At 47.7% G+C, this 19,446-nt stretch overlaps 7 protein-coding genes across 7 annotated transcripts; 2 read left to right on the top strand and 5 right to left on the bottom strand.

Moving 5' to 3' along the window:
• Positions 1–369: 369 nt before the first annotated feature.
• On the top strand, positions 370–650 carry LACBIDRAFT_315789 (uncharacterized protein; the record flags this gene model as incomplete). The annotated part of the gene is made up of 2 exons (XM_001878130.1): positions 370–448; positions 502–650. The coding sequence occupies 2 exons, from the start codon at positions 370–372 to the stop codon at positions 648–650; spliced, it is 228 nt and encodes a 75-aa protein (XP_001878165.1).
• A 470-nt stretch (positions 651–1,120) lies between these two features.
• RDR16201 (RNA-directed RNA polymerase) lies at positions 1,121–4,835 on the bottom strand (the record flags this gene model as incomplete). Its single annotated transcript, XM_001878493.1, has 11 exons — positions 1,121–1,909; positions 1,968–2,018; positions 2,073–2,083; positions 2,140–2,173; positions 2,236–2,395; positions 2,447–2,492; positions 2,549–2,638; positions 2,697–2,786; positions 2,840–3,255; positions 3,314–3,495; positions 3,549–4,835. The coding sequence occupies 11 exons, from the start codon at positions 4,833–4,835 to the stop codon at positions 1,121–1,123; spliced, it is 3,156 nt and encodes a 1,051-aa protein (XP_001878528.1).
• Positions 4,836–4,913: 78 nt separating this feature from the next.
• On the bottom strand, positions 4,914–5,510 carry LACBIDRAFT_315791 (uncharacterized protein; the record flags this gene model as incomplete). Its single annotated transcript, XM_001878494.1, has 1 exon — positions 4,914–5,510. The coding sequence occupies one exon, from the start codon at positions 5,508–5,510 to the stop codon at positions 4,914–4,916; it is 597 nt and encodes a 198-aa protein (XP_001878529.1).
• Positions 5,511–6,064: 554 nt separating this feature from the next.
• LACBIDRAFT_232676 (uncharacterized protein) lies at positions 6,065–8,732 on the top strand (the record flags this gene model as incomplete). Its single annotated transcript, XM_001878131.1, has 13 exons — positions 6,065–6,276; positions 6,331–6,392; positions 6,440–6,632; positions 6,682–6,843; positions 6,896–6,984; positions 7,034–7,171; positions 7,220–7,452; positions 7,518–7,847; positions 7,904–8,009; positions 8,060–8,121; positions 8,173–8,251; positions 8,308–8,621; positions 8,673–8,732. The coding sequence occupies 13 exons, from the start codon at positions 6,065–6,067 to the stop codon at positions 8,730–8,732; spliced, it is 2,040 nt and encodes a 679-aa protein (XP_001878166.1).
• A 122-nt stretch (positions 8,733–8,854) lies between these two features.
• On the bottom strand, positions 8,855–11,663 carry LACBIDRAFT_293360 (uncharacterized protein; the record flags this gene model as incomplete). Its single annotated transcript, XM_001878495.1, has 11 exons — positions 8,855–8,954; positions 9,011–9,207; positions 9,262–10,013; positions 10,067–10,182; positions 10,234–10,322; positions 10,379–10,521; positions 10,572–10,666; positions 10,714–10,793; positions 10,839–11,033; positions 11,084–11,307; positions 11,609–11,663. 11 exons carry the CDS (start codon positions 11,661–11,663, stop codon positions 8,855–8,857), a joined length of 2,046 nt encoding a protein of 681 aa, XP_001878530.1.
• A 921-nt stretch (positions 11,664–12,584) lies between these two features.
• LACBIDRAFT_315794 (uncharacterized protein) lies at positions 12,585–15,358 on the bottom strand (the record flags this gene model as incomplete). The annotated part of the gene is made up of 12 exons (XM_001878496.1): positions 12,585–12,690; positions 12,744–12,994; positions 13,047–13,684; positions 13,736–13,854; positions 13,912–14,005; positions 14,054–14,187; positions 14,238–14,326; positions 14,376–14,515; positions 14,576–14,658; positions 14,715–14,794; positions 14,856–15,050; positions 15,104–15,358. 12 exons carry the CDS (start codon positions 15,356–15,358, stop codon positions 12,585–12,587), a joined length of 2,184 nt encoding a protein of 727 aa, XP_001878531.1.
• Positions 15,359–15,693: 335 nt separating this feature from the next.
• LACBIDRAFT_315795 (uncharacterized protein) lies at positions 15,694–19,206 on the bottom strand (the record flags this gene model as incomplete). Its single annotated transcript, XM_001878497.1, has 11 exons — positions 15,694–15,813; positions 15,863–16,126; positions 16,182–16,275; positions 16,328–16,408; positions 16,463–16,557; positions 16,609–16,679; positions 16,729–17,210; positions 17,262–17,364; positions 17,421–17,825; positions 17,875–18,712; positions 18,769–19,206. The coding sequence occupies 11 exons, from the start codon at positions 19,204–19,206 to the stop codon at positions 15,694–15,696; spliced, it is 2,991 nt and encodes a 996-aa protein (XP_001878532.1).
• Between the last annotated feature and the right edge of the window lie 240 nt (positions 19,207–19,446).

Consider the following 19,446-nt stretch of genomic DNA (forward strand, 5'->3'; position numbering starts at 1 on the left):
GTACGGTGAGTGCCAACGTTATGTCTAAAGTGCATAGTCTGATTTAGTGACCAATCCGAGCCCTTCAGACATCTCAAGGAGGTCAGGTGCAGATTAGGGCTTATAGGAGTGCGACTCGTCTGAGCGTGTAGAGGGGCAAACCACGACGGCAGTGGGTGCAGACGCCCTGCAACAAAACGGGAAAGGAGAAGACTCACGTTAGCGTCGTCGCCATCGGACACGTCGATTCCGGTAAATCGACCACCACCGGTCATTCTCCCTCATGGTATACGGTGCCATGAACACAGCCAGAAGACCCCAGCCGCCCGGTGACAGGCGACGACAAAGGAAGGTAGTGTCGAGGAGGTGCAGGGGGGTTATTCAAAAGCAATGACGTGGGGCCTCCATCTCGTTCTCGATGTGGAGGAACTGTCGATGGGTGACGGGCTGCGTCGCGTAATTTCACAAGGTACGTGGCTCTTTCTGACCACGAATCTCAGCCACAACCACCTACCACCCCAGCTAAACTACGTCAACACCGACATCGAATAAGCGATTCGCCACTCCCCCTCCAAATGCCAACCCATCTCCCAAGTCCACGTCGACCAAACGACATCCCCCATCGATCGCGTGCACGATCAGACATTACAGCCCTCCAGACAATGCACTAAAACGGTTAGTAATAGGTATAAGTTGAGGGGAATACAGTTATTAATTGGCGAGGCCGGTGTGTTTCGGGGGGTAGAGAAACTGTAGATACAAAATCCATAGCATTGATAGCCAACATAGATCTTGCTGTAACTATTCATCCGACTAATAAGATATTGCTTCCTCATCAGCTCTAGGTACTATCAAATGACAAGGCCATGCTATCATGACCAATGCAGTTACATATTGCGCTCGGCTAAAATACAGTGCCTACTTTTTCTATATCTGGCTACAGAACTAACCGGCGATCTATCGGAGAAATCACCTTTTCCTGATGGGCCCACAGAGCCGGCTCGCTTACTCGCGCATCTCATCTTCAGTTGGATTCACCAATCGTATAAAAGGTTGTTATTAGTTCTCCCTCTCAAAATCCTGATTCCATCCATCACCATTTATGTGTTACAAGGCCTTCTTCACGTTCTGAGTTCAAAATCTAAAATGCATCAAAGTCCAAGCGCTCAGTGTCTTCCTCCTCGATAACTGTGTCAAGAGACTGTCCCTTCTTTCCTTCTAAACGATCAAGACAATCAAATATGCTTCCTAGAGCAATGAGGCCAAAGCTGTTCGCGCCAAACTCGTTTCCGAGCTTCAACGAGAACACCCAGGCCTGCCATGCTCTCTCCAGCGTAAGCAGTTGCCCTGCGAGCCGTGCATCTGGCGTCAGCTTCTCTGAATCGTGATATCCCGGCGCTACCAGATCTTGCCGTATCTCCTTTACGATCACCCCCGAATGGACCTTCACCCGCTCAATCCTATCCCTCCGCATTCTTTTGTTGTTGCAGGAGGCAAGGATCGTCCCAGCGACGACTTCTTCCTCTCGAAGTCGGATCGTACGGGAATTCGAGAGCGTGTGGATCGCACAAATGTAAGATAGCTCTGCGACATATCTTTGAAACAAAGTTGTCACGAATTCGTGTTCACTTGGCTCAATGGCTGTTCCGATGTGGCGCTGGACGCGATCTTTGTACGCAAGGGAGATCGGATCGCTCAGAAGCGGTTCAGCGGATCTGTCTCTTTGCTCCATCTCGGGAAGTGGGCCATCGACTTCGAGTCTATGATCACGGAACATCACGCCAAGTGCTCGCGTCGACTTGTAATAGTCGGTTTGGCGGGGTGCGTTTATCTCGGCGGATTGCCAGTCGGGTTTGCACCTGATCAGGGGATGAGGTAGAGCCCCGCCCGACAGGTCAACAGGATTGCCTTGCTTTGGGTAGTCGACAGCCTAAAAAATCAGACTAGTCACTATCACATTTCTCAAATTACAATGAGATTAATCGCACCTGGGAACACAAAACTGCGAGATGTTCACAGTCTTGATCAAAAACGCCTTCCTATTTGAGAGTGATATAAACGGAGGTCCACAGTTCTCAAGCAAATGTACCGACCTTGGATTGATCTGTCGCAGACAACCTTGTCAGATGGAGAGCAGGCATGAGGGTCACACAATAATACCTGCAATGACGAGCAGTCGATTTGATAGGAGTCCCTGTTTGAAAGCAGTCTTAGACCCAAACTTGAAGCAGATCCAGACGTAAGGTGTCAACTCACCAAAACATCTGAGTGGATATATTCAACGATGAAATCACAAACGGCCTCTTCGATGGATTGGCCTGGAGGAAGTGCACGCGGAGGTAGAGAGTCATAGCTTGCCGGTACAACCATCTGCGTCGGAAGCAACGGTTCGAGCATGATGACTGAGTAAATGTCACTATATGGGACCGAATCAATGTAAGTTGGTGACATAACAGCCAACACTAACCCATCCAAGTCTCCGCCCCCCAAGCAAGACGCCAGTGAACGTTTGCCTGCGAAGAACAAGATTGTGAAATTGTCTTTGGCGATGTGAGTCAACAGTCCATACCAACAGACGGCAAGACCACCACGTTCACCAAATGAGAAAAAAGACAAAGTTTGTCCTCCGGAGGTTTACCGATACATCGGACTCGTTGTACTGAGATAGCGCAAGTTAATTCAGCGATGCATAGTTGACACCACCGACGCTTACATACCATCGCCTGGGTGGGCAACAGGACTCCGTGAAATTGAGCATGAGCCACTGAGCCAAGTGGGTTCCTTATCACCGGCCTTCTGAACACAAGCTAAGAAACATCAATGAAAGGGAGGCAAAGGCACGTCAAGGTGGAAAGTGCACCGTATATGTGTCCCTCCGGCAGCTCGTACACGTTCTGGTACCCGTCTTTCCGATACGCCGGACCTTCGTCAGCCACACCAACAAGCAAATAACTGTCTGGAATCTTGATTCGCGCAGAATGCTTAATCTCGCGCAAAACTTCTATTCTCGCAACATTTCTAAGTTGCTTGATGAACTGGTTGTCAATTCCTGGGCGACCGTCTTGGCTATGCAAATCAAACCCGTCGTCCTCGAAATGCTTCAGAATGTCTGGAAAATCGAATGATTTGCCAAGTCCGCCCCGATGGGTCTCCATGATAGATCGGAATTGCTCGAGTGAATCGTCGATGGTCTGGGCCTCCGCAATGGCGGCATTCTGTAAATCCAAAAAGGTCTGCAGTCTCACACCAAGGTCTTCCAAAAACATGACAAGCGGGCTGAATAATTCGAAACAGTTACTAGTCGTTGTTAGCTATGTGCAGTAAATTCTCGCACCGATTGAGATAACAAAGTTTTGGATAACGGAAAGCTTCTGAAATTTCAAGAGGTTCGCTTTGAGCAAGGGAAGGAAACTTGATCATTGATGGCCTCAGCCGCATGCGAATCCCACTCGAGTTTTTGTCAAGCTGCTTGTCAACGACTACAACACCTTTTGAGCCCATAAATCTGATTTGGTACTAGTTCAAGGATAGGGTCAACAAGGGAGAAGTACGGAATCAAGTTGTCTCACCGCAGACGGCAGGGGAGCTTTCTCTTCGAGACGACCTTCGTTGTTCCTCAACGTTTCAAATATTTCTTGCCCGAGAGACTCTGAGATAGTGCCTACTCCATCCGTGAAGCAATGAACAGTCTTTCTTGTCTCAATATCACCGTCGTCGTTTCTGATGGTCCGCTCCTCGATGTATTCGATGTCATCGACGCGCTCCCACTCGTGACCATGTATATGAACCGATGGGTCTGTAGCTGAAAATTTCTGAGCAATTCGTGCTGCATATTTGGAGGGTTGCTGAGCCAGTGCGCTGAAATCCCCAAGATCTCGAACAACTTTTTGGGGTGTTATCATTTCACCACCACTTTCAAAGCTGCTCATAAACCACACAGCATGCTCGCGCAAAGAGGAGGTGGAATACGCAAGGAACTGAAAATGTCGTCCTGCTATCATGATTCCTTGCTTCAAGACGTCACCTACCCGCTCACGTAAAACGGACATGTCGTCGACATCCTGATTTCGCTTATAGGAAGATCGGTCCTCGTCACGGAAGTCAACCCGAATAAAGTTATCATCGCAACCTTTATACTTCCGGATGGCGTTGTTGGATTGTGTGGGAAGTGGGCCTTCCAAAAGCATGCGGGTAGGAGTAATTGTAACGTGGGCCGCGCTGATCAATGAAGCGTTAAACCCTCTGGCTTTCCTGGGTTTGAATTTCTGGAGAATCTCCTGGAAGCACGCCTTCGGACTTTGACGTTCAGCCTTTTGTAACAAGGCATCATGGAACTGTTTCAGGAGGTCTCCCGTGTCGCTCAGATGGGCCTCGTAAACTTCTTGGACTGAAGGAAGAAGATCGAGGATTTCATTGGTATGGAGGACGCCGTTGTATAGAAGTGACGCGAGTTGGAAGGTAACTGGCCACGGAAACTTGACGCGGCGCAGTGTGTTCTCGTACCTATGCATGAGCTCACGAGAGAATAATTTGGAACGGAAGGCCTGAACTTGAACGTCCCTGTACAATTGAACGAGCGTGATGTTGCTCGTTAACCCAGCAGTCCTACACATTTCCACAAAATCTTTCATGACATCGTTGCGTCCGCCCGACCAAAGGAGTAAACGTAGCTGATACGCGTACGGAGATATAACTTGATGGCTAGGTTCGAGCGAAGTGAGCCTCCAGCTTCCGGAGTTGTTGTCTGTTTCTTGGAATGTTGGAGGATATAACAGATCGAAACATATATCTGAAAATTTGTCATGAGTGGGCAAGTCGGGTGGTCGTTGACGGTTACAAACAAGGCTTTGGGTCATATCCAACAGCCATTTTTTGAATGCTGGCGAATTCAATAGAAATGGCTTTTCCGTATGTCTCGGAGATGCTTTGCATCTTCAATTCTTCGTCAATGTCGTAGCATAATTTGAAGAGAACAACTCAACTGTTATCTGAAAATGCTTATGGTCGTATTCAAAGGTCAGCCACCCTGATGGTCCCGATCCAGTGCAGATCTTCTCCCATTCAATAGAGAAATCTCGAGGGTAAAGGGCGCCTCTTTCTGGATAACTAGTTCGATGAAACACCCCGATCTGGACAGCTTCAACGCGAAAGCGGTCTTCAAGCCCTCGGAGTATCTCCTCATGCTTTTCCTCGAGATCAGGATCGGTGTAGAACGTCTTTCTCAAGGTCTCGATCAAGGTCGATCCTGGTTTAGTACTGCTCGCATAAAATCGGAGTTTATCTCGTTCGATTTTTATGGGGTGGTCTTTGACCCAACGAAGAAATTTTGTAGCAATCGTCGCATTATGTATCGTCAAGATCCCGCCAGAATTTCTTGTTTCGCTGACCGTGCTTTCCTTGAATTTGAGTTGAAAGTTCATCCGGTCGTCGCTTGCATTAGGCTGGAAGTCATCGTCATGAAGTACTCCTGCAATTTTGCGAGTCACCGTCCAGAAATCAGCGTTGGATGGTAGCCTGATTTCGAGATTCATGCCGTGGAGAAGGATTCCTTGTGAATCGTATGACTTGAAAACGACTGTCTTTCTTCACAATCGACGCCAACGATAGGCGCTTGCAGTCAGGTGGCTTATCCCCACGGCGTGGGTTTTGTGAGGCTGACAACCTAAGAGTATATGACATTAAGCGACAGAAGTGTTAAACAAACATATAATGTACGACTTGATCCTCCGTAGATTTCACCTTTGTTTTTTGTGAATCTGTTAAGTCTGTGACGGTGATCAGCCTGTCAGAATGTGTGATAGTGCACGACAGAAAGTCCGTTTGCGGAGTTAAAGCACTTTGCACGCAAAGTCATGAGGCAGACAGCCTCAGGATACGTTTAGGATACGTGCCCGTGTATTTTCACGCCTGTGGACTGGAAAGTGTGGGTGCCAAGTCAAGTGGTTGCACCAGACAGGGATCGGTTGAATTTGGTGGTCATTGTCCTGGAATTCAAACATATGTCAATATTGGATTCATTCACTTGTTGCCCAAGCACTGGCACTCCCAGTCATTTACATTCTCTGTACATATCTCTTCTGACGACATGTACCTTTATCGACCTGGACGACGGCGGAAATCACCATCAGTCACACTCACGACTGCGCTAGCTCTTCTCCCCCTTGGAAATGCGTTCAAGCTACCGTGGCCGTTCCCTTCTAAACGGTTTACTGGAAATTCTTTGATAGATGCAGGAACTATGGGTCTCAGTGGGGACAATAGAGTCGTTGCTTTTGGAGACTTCAACGGGGACCAATTGTATGCTCAATATTTGTTGGCAGCATGAGGACATCTGAACAGCAGCATGCTTAGATTGGATGTTTTATCGTTGGCCTCTGATCAGCAGACACTTTCAGTCCATCATTGGAGTCACGGTGCATAACTTTGGATTTATTGTAGGAGGTGTACTCACGTACCACAGAGGCGTTTGCTTTTCAGTCTTCTGGGTCATTCAAGCACCCACGCAGAGTTTACAACGTTGTTCCCGGAGACTTTACGCATTCTGGAAAACTTGACCTCCTCGTTATGAGCCAAAGCGTCACCGCCAACCAATTGGAGTTGACACTATATCCTGCCCTCGTCGGCGGGGGTTTTGGTACGTCAAGCTTAATTTCGTTGAAGAATGGCATGACACTTTTTTGACCTAGATGTGAACCACCCCAGGTTTCTTCCGCCTTCCACCCTTGCCCAACCAATACCCATTGATATTGACGGGGATATGAAAATTGATCTCCTAGGCATTAAGCCTTCCGCATCTCAGGGACCTCTGAAGATCTGGCAAAATGTATGGAATGCTTCTCAAGCTGATTCACCCTTATTTGAGATGTGTGTTAGCACACCTATAACACCTACTCAACTGTTGACCGCTCCGCTCTAGAATTGATGCGCCTTTCCACGGATCTCAATGTTCTCTGGCAAATCCTCATAGCAATGCTGTTGTCGACCTTGACGGGGATTGTCTTGCAGGTTTGGTTGAATTAGATTGGAATTTCAAAGCTTTTGACCTGGTTTATAGACGTATTCCTTGTTTGTAACGATGAGAAAGGAGGCCAGTCCTACCAAATATGGGTGAACAACAAAGACAATGGCTTCAGTCTCTCGCAGGCGGGCTTACTACCTCCCGGAACGCAAGCGATTTCGTTTGCTGACATAAGTTAGCCATCTCGAATATTCTTCTGCCCGCTGCTCAAGTTTGGAATAGATCGTGACGGGACGATTGACATGGTTTTTCCTACTTGTGCCCATGTGTCTTCCTCGACAGGCGTGGGCACAGACTGCTACATCAATATAGCCTTCAATGAGCAGCTTCGATTATGTGCATCGTCCACGGACTCTGGTGTCAAAAACGGAGTTCGCGTTTGTCGGCCACCAGAGGATTTGTGTACCCCAGATTCAGATTTTCGATTTAACCTTACAAATAGTCCTGATAACCCTGTAAGTTTTCGCTCAACTTCGCGTTATGTAATTTTACAGAATACTGATTTTCTTCCTTTGCTCAGGCATTCATTCGCTTCCCTCTGTCTTCCCTCTTCCCTCTATCCCCTTCACTGCTTGTACTTGACACGTCCTTGAAGCCACCCTTACCTGTTCCCATCAAGCTTGGTGACGCTAATTTGGATGGGTATCCCGATTTTCTTATTATCACCGTGTCCGGAAAGAGAGAACGTGTTCCCAGCCTCGTATTTTCCGTTCCTTGTGCGGACGGTGTAGCCGGGTGCGTATCTAATGAGCGCGAGAAACGTGGGTGGAAAGTCGCGAGCCACGGCGCAGAAACCTTAGAGGCCATTAAAGACGCCCGAGGGGTGTCATTTTTGGACATGGATGAAGATGTAATGGTTTTACTCTTCTTGGTTTTATATGATTGTTCTGATTTATGGATATGCAGGGAACTCTTGATATTATGGTCCAACGAACGGGAGACGCTGGGCAAGGACATGTTCTTTTCATTCAGAATAACTTCTACTACGACGCTTTCTTTTTGAAAGCAATCGGTAAGCCCTGATGTCTTCTATCTTGTGTCATACACTCAAGGGTAGTTTAGTCCTCAATGGCGCCTGCGACAATGGGTGGTGTTATACCCTGAATAGCTCTGAGCGTTATCATGTAAACTCGATTGCTCTGATAAGTGAATTCTGCTGACCCTAAACAAACAAGCCCTTCGGTGTCAGCTACTCTGGCGCGTCATACAAATACACTGTTCTTGACACCACAGGCCACCGTTCAGCTGCTCAAGGTAAAGCCCGACCCTTCGAAACCGTGTTGAACTCTGAGTTTTCTCTTTGATGCCAGTTGGTCAGCTCCCACAGACATCATACCACTCGCTTCAAACTCCATATTCCTTCTTTGGACTCGGTCGCACGAACAATTATATCGAAAACCTGTTCGTTGGAACAACCGTCCACTCAAAAGAGCATTTTATCAACATGGAAGGTGTCATTCCCAACTCCAAGGTGGTCATCCTTCCGTCTGCCAAGGAAGGTGAGGCTTGGAAACGCGAACTCTTCTTAAGACCAGGAGAATGGATCCCATGGGTAACCGTGACCGTGGTCGTTGGAACAATTGTGTTGGCGATCATCGTATTTGTACTTCATTTGAACGAGAAGGTTCGTCTCATTATCAGTTCAAAGACACGCACATCCTACATCTCATCATAGAGGGAGGACGAACTGGAAAGAAGAAGAGTTTCACATCATATCAACTTCGATGCCTTGTGATTATGCTCCTTGACGGACAGAGTTTGATGATAGAGGAATTTTGTACATTAGTCGGTTTTAATGCAATACCCAGGCAGAGGTGCCTCCAGTTGTGGAAATAACTTTCATAATCGTACATATGGCTAAACATATACTGGAGTCCACAAATAGTAGTTGTCTGGTTCGTGGTCCGCGTCAATGTACAGTACGACATCGCTGCTTGTCATCTGGGTCTTCTGGTGCCTAAAGGTTGAAATTTGGTGTAAGTCAGCAATTCATACTGTTCACGATCAACGTACGTCTCGGCCATGTGCTTTTTCAAAGAAACAGAATCACCCGTCAAATGACAGTGCACGCAACAGAGCGACCTGTCGCATGACCTAGCTCGCTTGCGATCAACCTCCTCGGCCATCCTCAGTCTTACTTTCGCTTGTGTTTCTTCGTCGGGAAGGGTCAACTTAAGTCCAGCAGGACCGGCGAAGTGAGTATGGGTGAGCTTTCAGCGAGTAAGTTAAACGCCGAACAGGATGAATAATATCATTTAACATACCCCTCGTCTCCATGTCATCATCAACCGTCCTTGGCGCTCGGATCTGCAGTGTTCACATTCAAAAATAGGATTGGCACAGTCCATCTCTTGGGTAGTGGTCGTCTTCCGATCACGGCCACATAGTTCCACAAGCTCAGCTGCGGTCTGCGACGCCGCCGTAAAGAAGGAAATCACTTTACCCCCGTTCCAAGGACGCAGTCTGCAATTCGTAGAGAAATCCACCAGATCTTCGTCGTCATCTTCAATGGCGTGGATATAAGTATATTCTGATGCACAGGCGTGCATGAGAACTGCGGGATAGAACAATGGTCTCGATAGATTGCACTCGTACTTGCTGCATCTGAAGACCGCGGTCGCAAGGTTAACGTCGGGTTGTGGTGTCACTGGTGTGTCAACTTGGGGTTCATCTTTTTTGTTTGCTTCCGCGATCATCCCCCTGAGTTTTTCGCATGTTTGGACTTTCCATACCGCAATAAAGTCTGGAATTAGATTCATAACTTCGTGAAATGTTTCCAACGTCACTTCGACCTCGACTGGGGTATCCTCCACTATATGTCGAAGTGGGGGGAAGAGATAAAAGTCGCTAGCAGGCGGAATAACCTCATTAACCGCACAAGTAGCCACGTAGTCGCTCCGCACTTGTTTGATAAGATGTTGACGTTTCTTTAACATTGCTTTGCGGTCTTCTCTTGAACGAGCCACCTTGAGAGCCCCCATGAATGCAACGAGTTGATCCTTGATATTGTTCCAGACTAACGAGATATAAGTCGATTTCTTCAGGACGAGAGCGGCGTCAAGCACACACCACGATCAGTTAACTCCTTTTTCTGCGTGACAAGGCTGTGTTCAGAAAGCCTTTTTCGGTTTTGCCCCTTGGCAATCTCGTCGCCCCACCCCAGTTCACTCAATTTCTCAATGATGCTATGTGTAAGTGTAAGAGGTCGTAAGAGATTGCGGATCATGGCCACCTACAGGTCTTTCCGCCTATTGCGAGCTACTTCTACTTCGCGCAAGCGGTCTTCGTTTTGTTCGGACACCCATTTTTCGCAGAGCTTGACATGCTGGCAAGTTCGCACTTGAAGTTAAGATGTAAGGGGTGGAACCGGATGCCGCACACCTCTAATCGCGCTACGCGTTCCTTTTCCTTTGTAGAAATCCATTCAGTTACTGCTTGAGTATCGTCCTTCCGCGCAGAGTACTCTTCTTTGAAGCGATCAATGGTTTCGTCACAACGATAAATGAACAGCCTCGGTCGACGACCTGTGAATCCGTAAGGTACATTGCCTCTGATTAGTGGCAAAAAAAGATACCCGATGCTTTTGTGACCCTTGTCACAGGAATGCACGTCGCAACCTTTTCCGGAACACCATGAATATACACATATCCGTGATTACTACTGGTGAAACTTCCCTGATTTTAGCCAACGAGTTCTTGAAAAGAAAAATGTCCTACTGTTTATCGATGCACTTGAGACACGTTCTAACTCGCTCTTCCCATGAGATAACCTGAGTGCCAGTGCTGCTCAAGCAGAACTGCAAAGTAATGAGTAACTTGTATCGTGAATATGAAACCCTTACGTGGCATTGCTTTCCGAAAGCGAGATTGATAAACTGAGGTTCTGTCAGGTCCTCCGGGCATGGCGGAAATCCTGATATGTTGGCGCACGCCTGCTTCCAGACAGAGACAGCAGAGCGTTGCATGAGAATCCCACGCAAGGCTTTCGTAGTGCGAGCGAGGTTCAACACGTCGAGGGGGTTCAATTGCCCGAAAATCTTCAGGAATCATTATGTGAGTCAGACATCCGGGGTACATGATGACTTACCTCGAAGAGAATGTCCAGTGGCATCTCCGTGAGTTGTCTCAAAAGACCTCGTTTCCCTCGCACTTTCTTCGCTCGATGTTCGTCCGCCTTTGGGTTAAACGATTCATCAACAGGGATTTTGCGCTTTCGGGACTGAGTAGGCTTGAGTGTTTTGGCAGGAAGTTCATCGTCAGACTCAGGGTAAGCCACGTCTTGAGAGTCAACGTCCATTTCATCTGACCCACCTGGGACAGGAACAGAAGACATAGCTCTGGCTGTCAAGCGACTGGAACGTCGCCCAGGGGTTGAGTCTTCGGTCATGATGTGCGGCGTAAGAGTCATGTCAGGTGAACCTCACATTGTACTTAAATTAGCTTGTCACCGTCACACATAGAACCCGCTTTGAGTCAGACGCGTGACTTGTGACAAACGCGACTCCTCGCTGGATTCCTTTACCGACCTCCTGCAGACAAAGCAACGTTTAATCCGGCGTTTCAAGCGCGCGGCAAAGTAGCATCCATCGCTTGGAGGCGTAGAGAAACCTACCCTTCTCGTGGACATACTCCGATGTGCCCTCGTCGGATCGGACAGACTCGAGCATTTCGCACTTTCAAATCGATGATGAACCACCTCCTCTAGAGTATCTCTCAAGCGTCGACCAACCGTGACGAAATTACATTCAAAAGGACGTTGGGAAAGGTTTTTGGGACTCCATCATACGGACACTTTGCAATATATTGTGTGGCTGGCGCAGAGGTCTTGATCGTGGAAGCCTGCATATAATTGAGGCTTTCTAGGTCTGCGATTACTGCTGATCTGGTTAAAAGAGCGGAAAGCTGCTGGCACAGTGAAGGATCCGCATGGGATTCCAATGTTGTAAGTAAGCAACGCATTTCATGATCGGGACAAAGCTCAACCCAATCTACAGTAATGGGCCATTTCGCGTACTGAGACCGGCTTGAGAATGCAAAGCGGGCGTGGTCATGTCTGGGCTCTCCTACTCCCGTAGAACTTTGAACTAACAACCTGTGACTCGCCTCTCGCTGATAATCAAATCCACCCAGCCCTTAATTTTGGGAGGGGTTTCGGTGCTCAAACACATATGTTTCTCGCGTCTTCGCCTCACACCACCCGCACACCTCCTTCCACTCAAACTGCCTCCCTTTCGACCTCGTGCTTCGCAAACGTAGCAAAATTTTATTCGTCGACTCCTATCGCCGTAACTTATGCACCTCCAGCACAGCTTGTGTTCTCTTTCAAGTTGTAAAAAGTCCCCAGGTCACCACCAGAACGGAAAAGACGTGTTCATACGCGAACATCTCACCCAGATGGCCTTCAGTCCTCTCTCGCACATTGCAAAAATGGTTCTATGCCGTCCTCGACGTTCCAGCAGAATTCTACTGCCAAGCTCTCATGCGGATCGTAAGTATGATTCGAAGCGACAACCCGATGATAATATGTACTCTTATGTTGTATTCACAAGGTCAAAAATTAAGACTGGTTACAATAAACCAATCAGAATCTAAGAGGACGGTGGTGGCGGTAGCCACAACCAGTATATATCCCAGATGTGATCCAAATCAAGGAGGGGGATTATATCTTCGCTAACCACTTCTGTTTTATTGTGCCTGATTCAAAAATGTTTCGTTAGCATTTATAATTACCATCAACGATCGCCTACCTGAGTTTTACATGGTCCTCAAGCGACACGGAGTTCCCAGGGTTTTTACAGTGAGCACAGGTAAGACCAAAGTAATCTTCTTTGGCCCTACTACGAGCATTTTCTTCCGCCATCCGTTCACGTGCCTTACAGCAAGTTTCATTATCCGGTAGTCGTAAATCCATTTTCCCGCCTTTGGTGCAATTGCTACCAGTGGCCGAAGTGGACGAATAGTAAGAATACCTAGGTACCTCAGGTACCCCATGTTTGATCTAAAAAGATATTGGTCTGTCGTGAAAAAAAAAAAAAGGAAATACTACTCACCGCTGCCAAGAAGGTCATCATTGCCCCCCCTTGGTGTCTGGACGAACAGGTTTTGCATTCAACGATGATGCGACCTTCGGGCACATCCAGAATTTTCGTCGTCATTGGGTCATATCCACATAGTTTGAGCACTTCAATGGCAATTTTTGAAGCTTCTGGACGAAACGATATATTTTTGAATCCACAACGATGCATCAGGATTCTGGGATAATGAAGGATGCCACAACCACAACTGGAGCATCTGAAAACGCTGGCTGCGAGATTTAGATCAGATTCATCGTGATTTTCTTTGTCAAAAACTGGGCTCCGATTTAGCATAGCTATGAGGTTTTGTTGCATCTCCTTCTCCCATTGCAGAGAAATCTGGGGAAATTTCGTGGCCGCATCCGTAAAACTAGCAGGAGTCAGCCACTCGCTGATAGGAGTGTCGTGTATTATTCTTCGGAATTCTTCGTGCTCGATAACATACTCTAGAGGAGCGATAATGGCGTTGACCGGACTTGAAGACAAAAAGGTTTTATGAATGTCAGTGACGATCGACCGCCGACGTTGCAACATTTCCCGTCGTTCATTTGCCAGGCGAGATGCCTTTGCAGACTCCAAAAATGCCACGATGGGTACCTTGATATTGTCCCAAACTATACGGTGAGAATGTTAGCCAGAGTGGGCATATACCACGAAGCGCCCACCTTCATCCGTAAGGACACCCTCGTGGTTTTCAATAACTCGAAGGCGATCACTCAGCTCATAACTACGGAGCTTGTCCATTTCCTCTCCCCATCCCATGGCCCTCAGCTTATCCAAGGCACTGGTAAAAGATGATGGTCTCTCGAAAAACATCAATATTGAAATGAAGATAGCATACATTCTCTTGCGTTCAGCCTTTCGTTCAGCTTCTAAACGCTGACTCTTCGTTTCTTCCAAAAAGCTGATAATAGGCCGTCGGATAGATAGCCAGGCTTGATACGTCAGTTGGCACCACCTTCAATGAAGAAAAAGTGTCTTACTCTCGTCAGTTAAACCCTTTTTTTGGTTCTGCGCGACAGCTAGATGCTGATCGAAAGATCGCGAGAGATAATAGTCGATCGAGATCTTCTGTATCTCTTCAGCCCAACCTAGCTCCTTGAGTTTTTCGAGAGCACTTCTTTGGATTTCAGCGGTGAAACGAGAAAATAGCGTCAACTGCCTTACATTTCCTTTCTCTCCGTACGAGCTCTCTCCGCCTCCTGCTCCCGCTCCCGCTCCAGGTCACTCTGCCACACTTCACAAAGCCTGGCATGCTATCTTGCACGTTCATACATTATTCGAGGATTTGAAACAAAAACTTACCTGATTCAAAGGAGTATACTCCGCTCGTTTCGTTATAGCCCATAGTTTCTTGCCGACGACATCTTCAGCACCATATTCTTCTTCCCAAAGCTTGCCAAGCGCGCTATATCGAAGGCTCACAGACCTCACTCGACCTCTGCCTGGGAAATGGAAGAAATTAGGTCAACTTTCAAGTGATACAAGGAATGAATCAACGGCACCAGCTGATCGCGTGATTGTCACGTCAGGGATAAGATAAATGATTTGTATTGGAATGGACAAGTCTGGCAGATACTCTGTGAAGCTTTCAATAATATTTATATGAATGCTAAGCCCGCAAAAGAAGAAATTAAAACCGACTGTTCATTGAGACACCGAGAGCAGGATTTTAATCGAGCAGTCCAGACTGTCGTCACTGGGACGCTGGTCCGTTGACAGAACTGCACAGAACCGTCAGTTGGAATTGTAGTCACATTTAAAAAAGAAGTGAACATCACGTACGTAACAATTCTTCCCAAAAACGAGGTTGGTGTATTGAGGCTCGTTCAGGTCTGTGGGGCAGTCAGGTAGCCCTTTGATGTTGGCAAGGGCCTGTTTCCATATGAATCTCGCAGAAGTCCTCATCAAAATATTTCGTAGGGCTTTGGTGGTCCTCGCAAGATACAAGAGGTCGATGGGGTTGAGCTTCCCAAATATCTTCATAGGGGGATGAGAACACGTCAATAAATTCAATTCAATGCATCGCTCACTTCAAAAAGCACGTCAAGAGGCGCCTCGGTAAGGTGCTTCAATGCCCCCCGTTTCCCCCGTACCTTCCTGAAAGCTTCGGCCATGGATTTGCTAGACTTGCCATTATCCAACTTGCGCTTTCGGGGGTTGGCTGAGATTTTCTTCCGTGGCTGATCTTCACTGGCAGACCATTGGTCACTGTCATTGTCGCTAACCTCTCCAGTGTTAACAATGCGCGACTGTGCCTTCAAGCGCTTCGAACGCCTTTCACTCATGGGCCAAGATGTAGATAGGGATAGTTAAGTCTTGGTCAAGTCTAGGATTATATAGTGGCAGTAACTTATGTAATAGAGGACCTGAAAAATGAAAACGCGTCGAAAAGGAACATGTACGTTATGTAACCGTTTTTTGACAAACTGACATCTTCTAGGGTATTTCCATCCCATCGCTTTTCATCTGAAATCGAAAAGGACGAGGCTAATGAAGCCACACTAATCATGGCACATTTCGTCCAGATACCAATGTATGTATGTATGTACCAAGGTTAAAAAAATTTGAATACATGTTACAGGTGAATAGGATATATGTAGCAAAACCCAGTATCACGAAATCACCGCCGTTCCCTAACCTTGAACCACACAATCCCAACAACCCCCACGGCGAATCCCGCAATAAAACCAAAAAGAATGAGAACATCCCGATAATAGTTGTTCGACCCAAATCCGAAAAGCTGTATGACAGTCAGGACTCAATCCACTAAAGAAACGTTGGGGACATACCAAATTCATAATTAGACTTGCCGATATGCTAACGGGCACACCCTGTAGGGTATCGACGATCATCAATCCAGAGTTGACCTCGTTCACTGATAAAGCCTCGAGGGTATATTTTAAGGGACAAATCCACTGCAGCCAACGAAGAACGGCGGGTATGTCGTTGAGGTGCACGAAAAAGCCAGCAAAAGTCATTTGATAGAGAGCAGAGAGAGCGGAGAGAAGGATCGCAATGCCTCCATTCTGGAAAAGAGTCCCCAAGAGGAAATTCTGGGGCCAGTTGAGCGTTGGAATGTGGGAAAATTGTGTGAAGCGGAGGACTTACAAACAACGTCATCGTTAAGCTGTATAGGATTAGTATAAAGAGGAATTTAAAGAAGTGAGCGGCGTCGTGCGCGAGGCCCGCCATCCAGTAAGTACTATGATAAAGGTCAACTTTCTTAGTTTGAAAAAATTGCTGTTGCAACGCACATGGTGGAAACAATGATTGTAGGTATCAGTCTGAGGGGTATCATGTCAAAGAAAAAGCGAGAGAGCAACCATGCCGTTGGGCTGTAATATTGGACGTTGAGATAAAAGGAGAAGTAGTGTTGGAGAGACGAATACCTGTAATATGAACTTGATCGTTCACGGAGGAAAAGTGGTCGAATTTCAACTATGTTGTACAATGCACTGAGGGACGAGAAGGAAATGAGAGAACCCTAGACGGCCTATCAATCGGAGACTGATTGAATGAGTTGTTGACAACTCACAAGGAAAAACAGACACCCAACACGAGACTGGAACCCAGCGATGGTGATACCTGTGTTAAAATAGAGACCCCCTATATGTTTGTAAGATCCATGACAGTTCCCAAGTCAAGTCAACCTTACCACAGAAGACGCCGAGCAAAGAGGCCACGACGACGTGCGTGAGGAAAAGTGACTTGTCTCTCTTCAAGATCTTCCACTCTCGGCCGCAAAGGTATTGTAGTTGTGTCAAGAATGTTGTCGCGTAACCAGAACGTTTGTTTCGGGTCGAATCGTGTGCTTGTGTGGTGGTTTTCTCATCAAGAGCTGGGTCGGTATGAGGGTGAACAAGCTGTTTCTCCGAGCCATGATCAGGCGTTTGATTTCTGGTTCCAACTTGGTTAATTTCTGCACGGGAGTGGCTAAGCTGGAACAAGTTGACTGGAGGGTCATTTGCCACTTCGAGCAGATATTCAGCGACGTTGTACCCTTGTTGATAGGGTGGCACTACGCCGGGGGCCACTTGAGAGAAATACTCCGCGGGGTCAAATCCACCAGAGCCGGAATAGAGTGCCCGTCCGTGAGCGAGAAGGAGAATTAAATCAAACTTTTGGTATAATTGAGAGCTAAAAATAATTCATTATCAACTGTTGTATGACGAAGGATCGAAAACAAACCTCGGCTGGTGTATGGACGCAATGATAGGCGTAGGATGTTCGGGGTCATGAGCAATAGCATACAGTACATCGGCGATCCTAGCCGCTGAGACTGAATCAAGTCCTAGAAACCATTGTGTTGGCTTTAAATCATAACTCGACGAGAAGAATAGGACAAACCTGATGTTGGTTCATCCAACAAGAGAACATCAGGACTTGCAATGAGCTCCAATCCAATGCTGACCCTTCTCATTTCACCACCACTGATTCCCCTAGCTTTTCCTCCAGTGGTATCCCCAATTCTGGTGTGCTTGATCGATTCAATGCCAAGTTTTTCCAACAACTCGTCGACCCGCTGTTGCTTCTCGACGTCCGGAACGCTCTCGGGCAAACGCAAACGCGCAGCAAATAAGAGGGCTTCAGCAACGGTCAGAGTCGCCGGAAGAATATCCTGCTGGGGTACAAAGCCAATGCGAGGCGAGGTCCGATCTCCAGCAGTCTCAAATGGAAAGTCAACAGTTCCCGTGACGATACCAAACTTGTTCTTTCCCGCGAGGATCTCAACAAGAGATGTTTTTCCCGCACCTAAGATCAATGAGTATTGCAACGACCAAGCAGATTGCAATGCAGTTACCACTAGGACCTAGTATAGCCATCATCTGGCCAGGCTGTACTCGCCCAGTAACGGAGTCCAAAATGACTTGATCGTCGTTGACTGCAGTCGACCCATCTCGAATGTTTCGCGCCTTTCCAATCCAAGCATTCTGCCTACTAGCACCTGGTATGATGTAACTGAGATTGGACCAATGAACCGAAACTCTTGCCCCTCGAACGTCACCAAGACCATTTCTTCGAGCGGCTCTTTGTGTCCGGAATCCAAGGGCGAGCAACAGGAGTGCTGCAGAGACAAGGGCACCTACGACTGCCAAACCCGCAATGACACCTCCACTCAGAGATTTTCCTGTCTGGCTTGAAGAGGAAGTATGAGTCAAGTTTCCACCACTGTCAACGACACTTTGTGCGACACATTCGCCGAAACTACATCCATTCAACGTGAGCCCAGATTCGCCAAAGAGACCCTGAAGAACACTTTGCACAAAGTTGCACGTTGCCATATTCGACGTGGGGTCAACCGCCTCGCATTTAATCCCTAGTGTTCCCCCAAGCGTATCGATGGTCGCTGTCAGATTGGTAGAGGGAACTGCTCCGCAGAAGGTGGTGCCCTTCCGGCACGTGCAGCGAAGGTTCTGACATTCCCAATCGGCCGTGCCGGAACCTGAAGCACCCAGACTTTGCGTACAATTGTCCGCCTGGCAGTAAAACTGCTCAACGCCGTCGTAAAACAGTTGAGCTATAACAGAACCTGCCGGGCCGAATGCAGTTGCGTTGGGGATGGGTGTTAGGGAAGGCTGAAGGGAACGCATGATATTCAAGGTCGAGGAACGTGGATAGATTGCTTGCAGGGTTGGATTCTAAATTTCGGAACTAAGTTCACTTCACAGCGCGAATGTCATGCTAGACCACGTACATTGACCTGACAACTCATCTGTCCTGCGGCCCATACCCGAGCAGCGGTATTGCACACCAAGGTATTATTATTCTGCACGGATTGTCCCGCGACCACAGAAGCGGGGTCTGTAGAAACATTCCCGGAGGCCGAAAACGCGGACTGGCAGGCATTCGCCGTTTGACACACATTGCACCCTGTACCCGTCCATCCAGTCTCGCACGAACATCCCGCTGCGGTCATGTTTGCAAAGGAGCCAGTGAGGGTCGTTAGCGGCCGTGAGGAGCCTTGGAAGATGGTTCCACCACAGCCGGGCTGCGCACAGGTAGAACCACCAAATCCCGTTGGACACGAGCAGTTGGACCCAGATGGAAGGCCATAGTTGTCGCAAGTCTGGGCGCGAACGAAAACTGCGAAAAGGAGAGCGTAGAGAAACCTATTCACGCCAGAGGTTGGCATGTTGGGGGCGAAAGTCTTCACGCTTCTGGACCAGATCTTATATCAAGAGCATGGGCAACAAGTTAGAAGCTCTTTTCAATCCTGGAATTCGCTTCGACTCTTTGGCTGGAAGTGGTTGGGGGGAAACAAGGGGAGACATATGTGTTTGGTGTTCGGCTCCTATGCGTGCTTGCCCAAATCGGGCGTAATAAAAATAAATTATTCATCCTCTGCAACCACATCGACGCACCAAGTTCCTCT

Source organism: Laccaria bicolor, genomic scaffold (genome assembly GCF_000143565.1).
Source record: "Laccaria bicolor S238N-H82 LACBIscaffold_6 genomic scaffold, whole genome shotgun sequence".
Taxonomy (NCBI): Eukaryota; Fungi; Basidiomycota; class Agaricomycetes; order Agaricales; family Hydnangiaceae; genus Laccaria; species Laccaria bicolor.